Source organism: Arachis ipaensis, chromosome B10, assembly GCF_059453495.1.
Source record: "Arachis ipaensis isolate K30076 ecotype BB chromosome B10, ASM5945349v1, whole genome shotgun sequence".
Classification (NCBI taxonomy): Eukaryota; Viridiplantae; Streptophyta; class Magnoliopsida; order Fabales; family Fabaceae; genus Arachis; species Arachis ipaensis.
In genome coordinates this window covers 103,207,460-103,223,213 of record NC_142435.1, presented here as the reverse complement: position 1 = coordinate 103,223,213, position 15,754 = coordinate 103,207,460, and the positions used below count along the sequence as shown (strand labels likewise).

Below are 15,754 nucleotides of genomic sequence, written 5' to 3'. Positions count from 1 at the left end.
AACACCACATATCCTTGATGGTCCTTTGATCCTTGGAGGTTGAGGTGGAGCATTTATCAAAGCTTGAGGGATTTGTTGCCCCTGGATGATTTGGCGCAACAAGGTGGTCATTTCACCAAGGGTCTTGGTCAAAATAGCATCTCCGGAGGGAGAAACTTCACTCAAAGCCTTCGATTATGAACTCCTTGCCCTTGAGTGCTGAGTCGAGTCTGCTAAATCTGATATAACTTTTCATGCTTCTGCAGCGGTCTTGTTTTTGGTCAATGATCCTCCACTCACAGCGTCTAAGAGGAGCTTATCTTGGTGATGCATTCCTTGACAGAAATAACTGATAAGAACTAACTCATCAATCCTATGGTGAGGGCATCTCTCCCAATATTCATACAAAGTCTCCCCGTCCCGTTGTACAATACAAGAGATCTCTCTTCGCAACTTGTCTGTTTTCTGCGGAGGGTAGAACTTTTCCAAAAATTCTTTACGCAACAAGTCCCAACTGGATCTAACTTTAGCTGGTTGAGTATAAACCCACTCTTTCGCTTTTCCCTCCAAAGAGAAAGGGAAAGCAAAGACCAATACTGTAGCTTCATCTGCCCCATGTCTTCGCGCAGTTGCACATGCAACTTAGAAATCCTTTAGGTGCTTCAGAGGATCTTCCCCAGGCAATCCATTATACTTGGGAAGCAAGTTTATCATGCCGGACTTGAGCTCAAAATTCGGGTCTAAAGCCGGATATAGAATTTGAAGCGGTTGCAAGTCAAGATCAGGAGCTCCGGCCTCCTTCAAGGTGATTCTTCGAGGTGGATCCGCCATGACAGTGTCATCTGAGTCACTCAAAGAGAGTTTAGTACTCCCCACAGATGAATACAAAGTCTCCTCGTTCATTGGAGAATGAAAGTCACGAATGGGTGGTGATAGTGAATTGCAGGGTTCCCCAAGGGGTCCCGATTCACTATCCACAAAAGCTAGCCGGCGCCGAGCTTGCCTTATATGAGTTAAAGTTCTTTCGATTTCCGGATCAAAAGTGGCTAAGCTCGGGTCTAGAAGCGACCGTATCATTCGCTGAGGAGGAAATGAAAACCACGCAATTATGAAAAGTAAAACAAAAATAGGCAAGTAAACAAGAACCACTTAACAATCAACGACTACTAAGACTAACTAAAGAGAAAAGCAATATTTACAATTGATGCCAAGTAGCAAATCAAAAATCAAATATCTACACTATCCACATATTTACAATAACCAAGATTGTAGCACTCATTGCACTTAAAGTGAACTCCCCGGCAACGGCGCCAAAATTTGATGACGTCCGATTCGCATGGGTTAGGAAATTGAAGCCGGCATTGTGAGCATAGTCCTAACCCGACAAACCGGCCACCAATCAAACTAGAAATTCACAAGATAATGTCACAATTCAAACCAATTTATAACCGAGAGTATTTAGCTCCCGAGTCGTCTCCCAAGGAGTACTTATAGAACTATGAGTGTGCAATTCCGGTTGTAGTGATCAAGGGGTTGTCAATAAAGAAATGAACATATAAAGCAATAAAAGAACATGCAAAATTGTAATGATTGAACTAATGAAGTAATTACAGAACCGGCAATGTAGTATAAACAAGTAAAGTATAAAAGAGATTAACATGTAAATGTATGAAAGATTTAAATCATCAAAAAGAGTCTTGGCTTGGAGTGAGCTAAGGGTCCTTTCCTTGTTGGAACCACAACTATGACAATTATGATGGATTAGTCTCACTTGATCAACCCTCACATCGGAAGGTAAGTTAAATGAGCATAAGTGTTCTCAACCCACAAATCCTAAATTGCTTGCTAATTAGCTTAGCAACAAATTAGCGTTAGTGGGAACAAGAACAATTAATAATCCAATAATTGAAACTAAATGTTTGACATTCCAACTCTAGAAACCCAGTTGCTCACTTTACCCAAGCCAAGAACCAAAAATTTAGCCTAAAATCATGTTTGACATTTTGTCAAACACTTGGTGGGCAAAAACTTTAAACATGGAGAAAATGAGAAATGGCTTGAAACTAAAAGCAACAATTGATCTCAATCAACAAGAATAACACAAGAAAGCATGAAACAAACATCAAACATCAAATTCATCAACAAGAAATTGAAATTGCAAGAGAGAAGCAAAATTGAACTATAACTTGAATTAGAAGAAAGAGTAATGACAATGTAACTATAAAGAGTAATAACAAGAGAATACTTACAATGAAAGCTAGCAAAATCCAAGATCAAAAATGGAAATGGTACTTGAATGTAAAACTCTAATATAAACCCTAATAGAGATGATGAAAAACTTAGAGAAAAACTAACTAAAGCTTACTACTACTCCTCCTAAACTATACTAAATGATATGCTATGTTGTGATCTTCAATTCCCCTCTAATATGAGCTAAAAGACATCAAAAATGGGCCTCCAAAGGCCCCAAATCATGAGTCATGTGCTATTTTAATAAAGTCATGTGCGGAAACCTATGCGGACGCACAGATGCGTGCGTCCGCACACCTCGCGTGAAATCCAGGCCTGTGCGCACGCACACTAGGCGATGCTTGGCTGGACGCGCAACGCGCTCGAAGTGATTCACACGCGCTGATTGGGAGGCTGTGCATATGCACAGGTAGTTGTGCGCACGTACACATCTCTGAGCTCATCTCCTTTGATTCTTCATGTTTCCTCCACTTTGCAAGCTCTTCTTCCATTTTCTCCAACCCATTCTTGCCTTATACACCTGAAATCACTCACAAACAACATCAAGACATCGAATGGAAGGAAAATGGAATAAAATAGATTCAATTAGGCACAAAAGAGCATATTTCATAATCAAGCACAATTTGGAAGGAAAGTTCAAAAGCATGCTATTCGAGGGAATAAGGGCAAGTTTATATGATGAAAATCCATTCAATTCTAACCAAAAATCATCATCAAATATGGATTCATCAAATAGTAAACATGAAGCATAGTAGGCTCAATGCACATAAAGGAAAGGCAAGTGTATGAAAAAGAGGCACCAAGTTAAGAGCATAAAGTCAATTTGAACCAAAAATGGTATAGGTACCTTTCAACAAACATTTGGTGTGCAATATTGAAACAATGAGCAAGTAGGAAAAATTCAAACATGTAAAATCCCAAATGGAATATCAAACAACAAAACAACACCACATAGTCACAAAGGAATCAAGGGATATCAAAATGACCCATCAAAGCAAGAGAGAACTCAAAGTTCAACACCATGGAAAATATAAAAAGAAAGAAAGCAAACAAGCAAGAATTAATTAATAAAAATGCAACTAAGAAGAAAAAAAGAAAGAAACTAAATGCAACTAATAAGATAAAAATTTAAAATGAGAAGAAAGAGGGAGGGGTGGTGGTAAAACCTTGAGAAGAAGAAGAAGAAAGCAAGGTGGAGTGTAGGTGGAAAATAGGAGAGGAGAGGGAAAGAAAAGAGAGGAGAGAGAAAATGTGGGACTGCCGGTGGTTGTGGGTGGAGACAAGGTGGTATGAAGATTGGGGAAGAAGGGAAGAAGTAATGGAAGAAGAAGGTGAAAGAAACAAATCAAAACAGGGCATGCTGCATTTCAGGTGCGTCAGGGGTGCGACGCGTGTGCGCCCTGCACGCATATGCGTGGATGGTGGAAACAAAGGTGACGCATAGGCATCCCCCATGCTTGCGCGTAGGTAGCAGAAAAGGGAGATCACACCTACGCGTCAGTTGACGTGCACGCATGGGCAGAGTTGTGCCTCGCGCACAAAGTTAGCATGAAGTAGGCACAACTCTCTGATTTTTGTACTAGGAGTTGGCTGCAGCACAAGCGATGCGTGCACGTCCTTCACGCACACGCGTAGATGGCGGCAAGGGCGATCGACGCGTATGCTTACGCGTGGGTCACAGTTGTGCCGCTGGCACAATTTTCGCACAAAGTAGGCATAACTCTCTGGTTTTTGTATCAGAGATTCCAAAATTTGCAACCGACGCGTACGCGTCGCCCACGCTTGCACGTGGGTGTGCAAAGTGACAAGGGACACATAAGCGTCACTGATGCTTGCGCGTGGGGAGCAGTTGTGCCCCCGGTACCAAACGCCCACAAAATAGGCACAACTCTCTGGTTTTAGTACCAGGAGTATTGAAAACGCATCGACACGCACGCGTATAGCACGCTTGCGCGTGGATAGACTTTTTTTTTCACACATGAGGAGGGACAATTATAGAACAAATTGGTAGTAATGCATGCTAAAAGGTTCAAAAACACCCAAAACTTCATGGAACACTCAACCTTAAGCATTTCTTCAACATTCCAATTCAACCAAACCACTATCAATGAACTCCTCATGAGTAATTCAACAAAAACCAAACAAAACAAGCATACTTGAACAAACTCACAAAATCAAGCAATCACAAATTCACAAAGACTCAAAAGGCTATATTGAAGAAACTATGTACAAAGGAAGATCATACCATGGTGGGTGTCTCCCACCTAGCACTTTTCTTTAACGTCCTTAAGTTGGACGGTCATGAGCTCAGATCTCTTCGCCTTTGGGTGCATCCTCAAGAAGGAACACCTCAACCTCTTTGTTGCTTTTCATCTTCTCTCCATGATAAAGCTTAAGACGATGACCATTAACCTTGAGAATTATGGGGCTTGAAGGGTGACTTAAATGGAAGACTCCATACGGCTTAGCTTTCTCCACCATATAAGGTCCTTCCCACCTTGATCTTAACTTGCCTGGCATCAACCTCAATCTTGAGTTATAGAGGAGGATTAGGTCCCCAGCTCTAAACTCTCTCCTCTTGATGTTTCTATCATGCACCGCTTTCATCCTCTCTTTGTAGAGCCTTGAATTCTCATAGGCTTCCAACCGAAGACACTCAAGCTCCACCAACTGTAACTTCCTTTCGATTCTGCCCCCCTCCCCCCCCCCCCCAACTTGAGTTGCATTCTTTTACGGCCCAATAAGCCTTATGTTCTACCTCTACCGGGAGATGGCTAGCCTTCCCATAGACCAACTGGAACGAGCTCATACCAATCGGTGTCTTATAAGCCGTCCGGTAGGCCCAAAGTGCATTGCCGAGCTTAGAACTCCAATCCCTCCTATGAGGCTTCACAATCTTTTCCAATATGCGCTTGATTTCCCGGTTGGAGACTTGGGCTTGGCCATTCGTTTGGGGGTGGTATGCTGTGGCCACCTTGTGAATTATGCCATACTTCTTCATTAAACATGTCATCCTCTTGTTGCAAAAATGAGAGCCTTGATCACTCACGATTGCTCGTGGTGATCCAAAGCGACAAATAATGTTATTGCGAACAAAAGAAAGAACCACATTAGCATCATCAGTTCGGGTGGAAATTGCCTCCACCCACTTAAAAACATAGTCAACAGCTAGTAGAATATATATAAAACCATTAGAGTTTGGAAAAGGGCCCATGAAGTCAATACCCCAAACATCAAAAATTTTGCAAAACAACATGGTTTGTTGGGGTATCTCATTCTTCTTGGAAATATTTCCAAACCTAAGGCATTGTGGACAAGAGCTACAAAAGAGAGATGCATCCTTGAAGAGTGTAGGCCAACAAAATCCACAGTCTAAGACTTTTCTAGCCGTTCTTTGAGGACCAAAGTGGCCACCACCCTCAGAAGAGTGGCAAGCCTCCAAGATAGGCTGAAATATGGATTGGAGAATACACCTTCTGATTACTTGATCGGCACCACATCTCCACAAGTATGGGTCATCCCATATATAATATTTGGATTCGCTTTTGAGCTTATCCTTTTCATGTTGAGAAAAATCAGGAGGAAAGGTGCGAGCAACCAAGTAATTGGCAATAGGTGCATACCAAGGGATCACCTTGGATATTGCTAGCAAGCCCTCAAGAGGAAATGTATCATTGATAGGAGTGGAATCGCCCTTTGTATGCTCAAGGCGACTCAAGTGGTTTGCCACTAAATTTTGGGAACCACTCCTATCTTTGATCTCTAGATCAAACTCTTGCAAAAGCAATACCCATTAGATTAACCTTGGTTTCGATTCCTTTTTGGCCAACAAATACTTCAAAGCTGCATGGTCCGAATATACTCCCACCTTAGAGCCAAGTAAATAAGCCCGAAATTTATCCAAGGCAAAGACAATTGCTAACAATTCCTTTTCGGTGGTAGTATAGTTGGACTGGGCTCCATCTAAAGTCTTAGAGGCATAGGCAATGACATAAGGATTTTTACCCTCGCGCTGAGCTAGTGCCGCTCCTACCGCATAGTTTGAGGTTTCACACATGATCTCGAATGGCCTACTCCAGTCAGGCCCTCTCACAATAGGAGCTTGGGTCAAAGCAATCTTCAACTTGTCAAATACCTCCATGCACTCTTCACTCAAATCAAATTCCACATCCTTTTGCAACAATCGAGAGAGAGGTAGTGCCACCTTACTAAAGTCCTTGATGAAACGCCGGTAGAAACCTGCGTGACCAAGAAACGCACGGACTTCCCTCACAGAAGAGGGGTATGGCAAACCAAAAATAACATCGACCTTTGCCAGATCAACAAAAATACCATCATTAGAGATGATGTGCCCTAAAACAATACCTTGTCTTACCATAAAGTGCCATTTTTCGAAATTAAGCACAAGGTTTGATTCAGTACACCTTTTTAATACTTTTGCAAGATTATCCAAACAAAGATCAAAGGAATCCCCATAAGCACTAAAATCATCCATAAACACCTCCATGCAATGCTCAAGAAGATCCGCAAATATACTCATCATACACCTTTAGAACGTAGCCGGTGCGTTGCACAAGCCAAATGGCATTCTCTTATATGCATATGTTCTGAAGGGGCTTGTGCATGTGAAAGTGGTTTTCTCTTGATCTTCCAGAGCAATGTGGATTTGAAAATAACCAGAATAGCCATCTAAGAAACAGTAATGAGATTTACCGGACAAGCGATCAAGCATTTAATCGATGAAAGGTAATGGAAAGTGGTCATTCCTAGTGGCCAAGTTCAAGCACCGATAGTCAATACAGACCCTCCATGAATTTTGGACCCTTGTAGCTATAAGCTCCCCATTCTCATTCTTGATTGTAGTAACACCGGATTTCTTTGGAACCACTTACACGGGGCTCACCCACTCACTATCCGAAATCGGATAAATAATGTCAGCTTCTAGCAAGCAGGTGACCTCCTTCTTCACAACCTCAAGAATGGTGGGATTTAAATGCCTTTGAGGTTGCCGAACGGGTATGGCTCCATCTTCTAGGAAATTCGGTGTTCACATACTTGAGGGCTTATGCCAACCAAGTCCGCCAAGCTCCACCTAATAGCCTTTTGTTTCTCCTCAAGATATTAAGCAACTTCTCCTCTTGTTGGGAGGTGAGCTCCTTTGCAACAATCACTGGGAGCTTTTGGTTATCTTCAAGAAAGGTATATTTTAGGTAGGGTGGAAGTGGTTTCAAATCTACATTTTGTTCATGACTTGGCACTCGGTCATCCGGCAACACCGGAGGTGATAAGGCATCTTCTTCACATACATGGAAACTCCCCACACTTGGACCTTGAATCATACTTTTCTCATCAAAACCATCATGGTAGACTTCGGCCACCACATTATCAATTATATCACACTGGAAAGTAGAATGGTCCTCCGGTGGATGTCTCATGGCTTCATCAAGATTAAAGCTCACCGCTCTTCCATCGATCTCAAAAGAGTAGGTACCCGAAAAAGTATCTAATTTGAACCAGGAGGTCTTTAAAAATGGCCTCCCAAGTAAGATAGATGAAGTCCTTCCGGAATCACTAGGGGGCATCTCAAGAATATGAAAATCAATCAGAAAGACCAACCCCTTTATACTCATTAGAACATCCTCCGCAATACCAACTACAGAAATTATGCTTTTATCCGCCAAAACAAACCAGCAAGACAACCGTTTCAATGGTGGAAGCTTCAAGACCTTATAAATAGACAAAGGCATAATGCTCACACAGGCGCCTAGATCACACATGCAATCAACAAATTGTATCCCATCTATGGTGCAAGTGACTAGGTAAGGGCCGAGGTCACCACACTTCTCCGGTATATCACCCATCAAAGCTGAAATTGGGCTTCCCAATGGAATAGTTTCTAATTAGTGGATCTTTTCCTTGTTCATGCACAAATCCTTTAGAAACTTTGCATATTTAGGGACTTGGTGGATAGCATCAAAAAGAGGAATGGTTACCTCAACCCTTTTGAATATCTCCACCATCTTGGGATCTAACTCAACTTGCTTATTGGTCTTCCTTGCCAATGTGGGAAATAGAATTGGAGTAGCTTCTTGCAAGACACTTCCATCCTTAAGAACTCCGCTCCTTGGTTGAGCAATCACTTCTTCAACTACCTCTTGTACCTCATCCTCCTCTTCCATGTCTTCTACCTCCACCACATCATCATCTTGAGTGACATCTCTTGAACTTGGCTCATCGGGACCCTTCTCTTGCAATCTAGTGCCAGACCTCAAGGTGATGGCATTGATGCCACCCTTGGGGTTGGGTAAAGGTTGAGAAGGTAGTGCACTAGAGCTTAAGGGTTGAACATTAGAGGTAGAGGTTGGTTCCATACGGGAAAGAAGGGCTTGGATGGTTGAGGTAAGACCGTTGATGCTAGAGTTAAACGAGGCTTGAAACTTTCTTTGTCCTTTAAGAATAGAACGGAGTATCTCATCTTGGTTGGAGGAAGAAGGAGGGTAAGTGATTTGGGGCACTTGTGGTTGGTTGAGTTGAGGTGCTTGCCTTTGATGAGGTGGTTGGTAGGTTTGGTAGGTGCTTCTTTGGTTTTGCTGTTGGTATGGAGGGTTTTGTTGGTACCGATTTTGTTGGTTGTTGTTGTTCCACCTTTGGTTCCCACCATTGTCCCTTCCTCCTTGATTATAGTTGTCCCTCCATCCTTGGTTGGAATTGTCTTGCCAACCCTGATTATAGTTACCCCCTTGATTATAGTTGCCTCCTTATTGGTGATAACCTTGGTTTGGATGATTGTAGTAGGCATTGGTAGCCACCAAGGTATTGTCCTCTTGGAGACTTGGGCATTCATCGGTGTCATGAGAGTAACAAGAGCAAATTCTACACACTCGTTGAGGAACCAATTATTGACATTGTTGTTGTTGAGGAGGTGGAGGTTGTTGTTGATTGAGTTGGAGTTGCTTGAGAATATTTGCCATTTCTCCTAAGGTCTTGGTAAGGGCGGTGGTCTAACCACTAGAAGAAACTTCATCTATGGCTCTTGGATGGTTGTTTCTTTGTCTAGCATGTTTGGTGGAATCGGCCAAATCAGTGATAAGTTGCCATGCTTCCTCTGCCGTTCTATACTTTGTCAAGGAACCATTACTTGAAGCATCCAAGAGGATCTTATCTTGAGGTTTTATTCCTTGGCAAAAATAGCTAATCAACACTAGAGTTTCAATCATGTGGTGAGGGCATGAGTCAAGAAGCTTCCGAAACTGTTCCCAATACTCATAAAGTGTTTCCAATTCACCTTGGACAATGCATGAAATTTCTTTCCTCAACCTATCTGTCACCTCCGGAGGAAAGAATTTATCTAAAAACTCTCTTCTAAGCAAATCCCAATCACCAACAATCTCATCGGGCAAAGTGTAGAACCACTCTTTAGCTCTTCCCTCAAGAGAGAATGGGAAGGCAAACAACCAAATAGCAACCTCATCGGAACCCTCCCGCCTAGTTGTTGAGCATACACCTTGGAAGTCCCTAAGGTGTCTAATAGGATCTTGGGCGAGAAGTCCATGGAACTTAGGTAGAAGATTAATCAAAGCGGTTTTGAGTTCAAAATTAGTATTTAACTCCGGATGACGCACTTGAAGCGGTTGAAGAACAAAGTCCGGAGCACCGGCTTCCTTAAGAGTGACTCTTCTTGGAGCGGCCATAGTATCGGTACCTAGATCAATGGAAGAGGTATTAGTAGTATCAATGGAAGAGTAGATGGTTTCTTCCTCAAATGACGCTTCGGATTCAACCTCGGGTACGGTTGGTGAATTGGTAGGAACCCTTTCACCACCTCCAAAGGCTAACCGTTTCCGAGCTTGCCTAAGATGTAATATAGTTCTCACAATTTCCAGATCAAAAGGGGCTAAGCTCGGATCCGGTAATGAACGTATCATTCAATGAAAGAAGCATAGAGCTCATGACAACAAGATGCACTAAACAAAAATCAATCCTAACTAACAATTGAACTAGCAAACAATCAAGAAAAAATGCAAGTATTCACATATCAACATATTTACACTAACCAACAACATGGCACACATATGCAACTCCCCAGAAACGGCGCCATTTTGATGCACGATATTTTGTCGGTATAGAATTTTCCAATAGAATTATGTCATGAGTATAGTCTAAACCAACAAGCTATAACGCATCAAACTTAGAAAATGTGTCGCCACAATTCAAAATCAATAACCGGGAGTAAAATCCCGGGTCGTTCTCCCTAGGAGTTGCTCTAAGATGCACATCATTGGTTAGGAGTTCTATTGGTAGTTTGAAATTGAGTACAAAAAAAGTAAATGAACATGAATTAAAGCAATGAGAAATTAACAATTGAACTAAGGAAAACAAGAACTTAAGCTAGCAAGTGAATGACTATCAATTAATGTAAAATCCTTGGCTAGGGGTGAGAATTAGAAATCCTATCCTCATTGCCTCCATCAATTGTGATAAGAATTGGTTATTGCTCCACTTAGTTAACCTCTAACTATGAAGAAAAGTCAAGTGGAGATAATCAATTTGAGTCCACAAGTCCTAGTCAAATCCTAAGGAAAGACTAGAGTTAGTGTCATTTAAATCAGTTAGCAATTTTTAATTATCAATCAACAAAAGGCTTTGACGATTCAAGTGTCTCCAATTACCCAACCCCCAAGCCAAGAGTGAAAATCTACTCCATAGCTATAGTTGACATTTTCTCAAACACTTGGTGAACAAGAATGAAAGACATTGTGCAATTGAGAAGAGAATTCAAAATTAGAGATATCTATTATAAGCAACGAACAACAATAAAGCAATTAACAACAATGAACATGAAATTCCTCAATGCATTAATAGAAATCAATGTAAACAATATCCAAATCCTAGATCCAAAAAAACTAGAGTAAGAACAACACTAAATGAGAGTAGGAGAGTGAGATCTACAAATTAGAGCAATGTAAAATTGAATTAAATTCATATCTAACCAAAGAATCCAAGTGAAATTGAAATTGAGAAAGCTAAAACCTAGAGAGAAGTTAGAGTTTCTCTCTCTAGAACCATAAACTCAAAATCTAGCTAGAAAATTCTCTAATGTGTGAATCTCCCTTTCCTCCTTGGTCCCTTGGGTCTTTTCCCTCCAGAATTCAGCTCAAATTAGGCCTGGAGCTCTTCAGAAATCGCCAGCCACGATTTCACTAATGAAGTCACGTGCCGAGCGTCACGCGTACGCGTCGTCTGGGTTTTTGCGAGCGATGCATACGCGTCAAGCGTGCGTACACGTCGATGAGATTTCTGCCCAACCATGCGGATCCGTCAGCTTTTGCGCACCAATCCCAAATCCAAGCTCCCACACGTTCGCGTCGATGCTAATGCTCCAAAGCTCCATTTTTCATGCTCCTTCCTCTTATGCATGCTTCCTTCCTCTCTTCTAGACCATTCTTGCCCCTATAAACTTTGAAATCACTTAACAAACAGATCACGACATCGAATGGTAATAGAGGGAGATAAAAATATAGTATATTTAAGGCTTAAAATGCATGTTTTCAATCATCAAGCAAAATTAGGAAGGAGACATGAAACTATGCATTTTATATGGATAAGTGTGATAGAATATTGATAAAACCCCCAAATTCTATACAAAGGGGTTCATCAAAGAGTTATAGTCAGAAGCTCATAGCAGCGGATTCTCCATTCATCCAGGTAGTACGAAGATGTGTCATGATTTAAAGAAGATGTTCTAGTGGCCTGGGATGAAAAGTGACGTAGCTACACTTGTATCTAAGTGTCTGACGCGTCAGGAAGTGAAGATAGAGCACTAGAGACTGCTAGGAATGTTACAGCCACTTGAGATTCCTCAGTAGAAGTGGGAAGGAATTGCAATAAATTTTGTGACCGGTTTGGGTGATCGTGGATCGCTTAACTAAATTCGCTCATTTTCTGCCTTTCCGAGTGAACTACTCATTAGAGGAATTGGCGAGGTTGTGCATCAAGGAGATCGTAAAGTTGCACGTTGTGCCTAAGACGATAGTGTCAGACCGTAATCCCCGATCACATCAAGGTTTTTGGGTGCATTCCAAAGAGCTTTCGGAATGAGACTATGTCTCAGCACAGCATATCCTCTGCAAATGGATGGACAGTCAGAATGGACTATTCAGACGTTGGAGGATATGCTAAGGGCATGTGTTTTGGATCAACCGGGAAGTTGGGACCGTTACATGCCATTGGTAGATTTTGCGTACAACAGTTTTCATGTGAGCATCGGAATGGCTCTGTATGAGGCTTTGTATAGACGGAAGTGCCAATTTCCACTGTGTTGGTATGAAGCCGGTGAAGCAAGTATGTTAGGGCCGGATTTGGTGGAAGAGACCACTGAGAAGATCAAACAGATTAGGGCCAGAATCTTGACTGCACAGAGCCAACAGAAGAGTTAAGCGGACCAAAGAAGGAAACTGTTGGAATTTAAATTGGGTGAGCATGTATTTCTGTGGGTTACTCCGACAACTGGGATTGGAAGGGTGATCAAAACTAAGAAGTTGAATCCGAGGTTTATTGGACCTTTTGAAGTCTTGAAGCGAGTCAGGCCGGTGGCATATCAAGTAGCTTTGCCGCCACGTTTGTCTAACTTACATGAGATATTCCACATGTCACAACTCTGTAAGTACACGTCGGATACGTCTCACGTGTTAGAGCCCGAGTTGGTTGAGTTGAAGGAGAATCTGACTTTTCCAGTAACACTAGTACGAATTGACGACACTAGTATGAAGAAGTTGTGTGGAAAGAAAGTTATGTTGGTTAAAGTGGCTTGGAGAAGAGCGGGAGTGGAAGAGCATACTTGGGAGTTGGAGTTCGAGATGCGAAAAGATTATCCCGAGCTATTCTCAGGTAATCACTAAATTTTGAGGACAAAATTTCTTATTTGGTAGGGAGAATGTAAGAACCGCGATTAATTAACCGCTTAATTAAATAATCTAATTGCCCAAAATAGGATTCAAAAATTTAGAATGTTAATTAGAAAATTTAAATATAATTTTTGAACTCAGTAGATTTTTTTGAGTTGAAAAATGTAATTTTCTGCGAAAAATTATGTAAAAATGCATACCAGTAAATTAGCCGGTAGTACCAGCTTAAATATTTCTAGTACTGTGTGAGAGCAGTAAAAACTATAGAAAAACTTAGGGAAATAATTAAAGTTGAAAACCGGGCACTAATTTTAAATATTTGGCTCAAATTTGGGCCAAACAGGCTAAAAACACTAACGGGTTGGACCGGACCTAAATTGGGCCCAAGTCCAACATATATAACACACATTAATGAACCATACTCAGCCACAAATACAACACATGTAGCTGAGTTGGGAAGAAGGAGAGAAACCCTCCATTGTTACTATTCACCTCTAACTTCCCAAGCTCATAACTTGAGCTACGGAGCTCCAATTGCCGCACCGTTTACGGCCACGCAATTACCACGAAGAGCTCTACAAAATCCACCCAAGAAACTGGTGAAAAAGTATCGATTTCTCTCTCAGCCTTTCTTTCCATAAATCCAAAAATTTAGTGCTTGGGGTTTTAAGATTTTGATGTTTTGATGTGTTTAGGATCAATCTAACTTGAAGAGATTATTGGCTTGTGATCCTATGATATTTGGAGAAGGTAAGAACCCTAACCCTCTAGTGGATTTTTTAGATTTTGAGTTTAGAGGTTAATTGTAGTGATATATGTGGTTTAGATTAAATATTGTTGGTGTAAAATCAAATTGGAAGTTGAAGTTGTGGAATTGGAACCTTGGGAGCTAATTCTTGTGATTGGAGGCTTGGTTTGGACACAAATTTAGTGTATAGAGCATATTGTAAATCAGCCAAGGTATGGTTTTGGTTTCCTCTATGTAATATGTAATATTTCTGGACATTTAGGCTAGTGGACCATAGGATAGGATTGAATTGATTATGTATGATGGAATTGATGATTATGATAAATGTTGATCTTGAATTTTGGTGTTGTTGTTGATTTTGAGATTGAAGTTGCATAATGATAATTTTGAGGAGTGATAAATGGATTATGATGCTTGTTGATATTGATGAATGTTGAGGATTGTTGAATTGATGTTGAGTTGTTAATTATTGAATAGTGGTGATGTGTAAGTAGGAATCTTTAGATAAAAATGATGAAAATGTGTATTGGTAGGTTGTGGAATGAATTGGAAGATATATGAACATGATTTTGGCACATTGCACTATTTTGGTTATATGATAAATTGGTCTTGATTGTGAATTTTAGAAGTTTGAGAACCTAGCTAACTTTTGGTAAAAATCAGTTTTTAGTGAACTTTGATGGATCATAACTTGAGCCTCTGTTTTTGAAATTGGCTGGAATTTGTTTAAAATTAAAGATGATTCAAAGAGTTTTAAATTGATATAAAGTTTGATGAAAATAGATTTTTGTAGAGGAAGTTATGAACGTTTAAATTTGGTGTTTAAAACTAAATTCTGCAACTTTACAAAATTTTCAAATTTTGGGAGTGTATGCGTATGCGGGTACCCCATACACGAGCGTGCAATTCTGCCTGGCCTCCATGCGTACGTGGCATATGCATGTGTACGCAGGATGGGCCAAAACTCACGCACGCGTATGCGACCCCATGACTTAGTACGCGGGCGATCGTTCCTGCCTTGCCTCCTCGCGTACACGGCACACGTGTGCGTACACGACATGGGAAATTTCAATGACCGCGTGTACACGGCACCATGCATGCGTAGGCGGATGCCCTGTTTTGCTGAAAAATCGTTTTTCCTCGTTTTCAAGGTTCTCTAGCTTTCCAAACATTCTTTAAGTACTGTTTAGGAATACTATCTAGTAATTAGGTCCTAATACTCCTAAGGGTGAGTTAGTAACTTAATTTAGTGAATTTCCGCATGAATCTAGAAGACAGAGACTTAAGTTTTTGGAGTACTGAGGATGGATTAGTTGGGTGAGATGGCGGAGTACTGTAATAATGATTGTGTGATGGATTGTGGAATTATGGACTACTGATGGTTGAGACGAGTCTAGGACTCGAGGTTAAAATATTGACTTTACTGAGTACTGAAAATAAATTTTGAAAACCACTGATATGTTGTTTTATACTGAGATTGTTGAGACGCTATACGTTTGGCAAGGACGGTGGTTAATCCCGCTTATCGAGGTTGCGGCGGTGGCGTAAGGACAGTGGCTAATCTTGCTTACGTTGAGATGTGAAGTCTGTGGCAGAATATCCCACTCGCATCCTTTCAGAATCACAAGAGTGTGCAGGCACTATATCCTAGACCGTGTGCCAGGAACGATATCCCAGGGAGTTCCCATTTTATTCGTGACCGAAAGGCGACATCTCTATGGGGATGTGTCGGGTTGGCAGTTGAACCGACGATGTGATATCACAGCCAAATAGGGCAGGCATTCATCATGTGCATATTCTATATGTTTGCTTGCTTGCCGACTTGCATTGTTTGCCTAATTGTATAACATGCTTAGTTGTTTCTTGAATTACT

At 41.2% G+C, this 15,754-nt stretch overlaps 2 protein-coding genes across 2 annotated transcripts; both read right to left on the bottom strand.

Moving 5' to 3' along the window:
- Positions 1-4,536: 4,536 nt before the first annotated feature.
- LOC148581135 (uncharacterized) lies at positions 4,537-5,230 on the bottom strand. Its single transcript, XM_088492313.1, has 2 exons — positions 5,041-5,230; positions 4,537-4,868 (listed from the first exon to the last, which is right to left on the bottom strand). The coding sequence occupies exons 1-2, from the start codon at positions 5,228-5,230 to the stop codon at positions 4,537-4,539; spliced, it is 522 nt and encodes a 173-aa protein (XP_088348439.1).
- A 2,062-nt stretch (positions 5,231-7,292) lies between these two features.
- On the bottom strand, positions 7,293-8,090 carry LOC107620778 (uncharacterized). Its single transcript, XM_016322902.2, has one exon. The coding sequence runs from the start codon at positions 8,088-8,090 to the stop codon at positions 7,293-7,295; it is 798 nt and encodes a 265-aa protein (XP_016178388.2).
- Between the last annotated feature and the right edge of the window lie 7,664 nt (positions 8,091-15,754).

Bases quoted from the DNA above. Each gene is read 5' to 3' on its own strand.
- LOC148581135 (XM_088492313.1), bottom strand. From the start codon at position 5,230: ATGAAGAAGTATGGCATAATTCACAAGGTGGCCACAGCATACCACCCC. The intron at 4,869-5,040 runs GTATGAGCTCGT...TTCGGTTGGAAG, and splicing joins GGCTTATAAGACACCGATTG to CCTATGAGAATTCAAGGCTC.
- LOC107620778 (XM_016322902.2), bottom strand. From the start codon at position 8,090: ATGGGTGATATACCGGAGAAGTGTGGTGACCTCGGCCCTTACCTAGTC.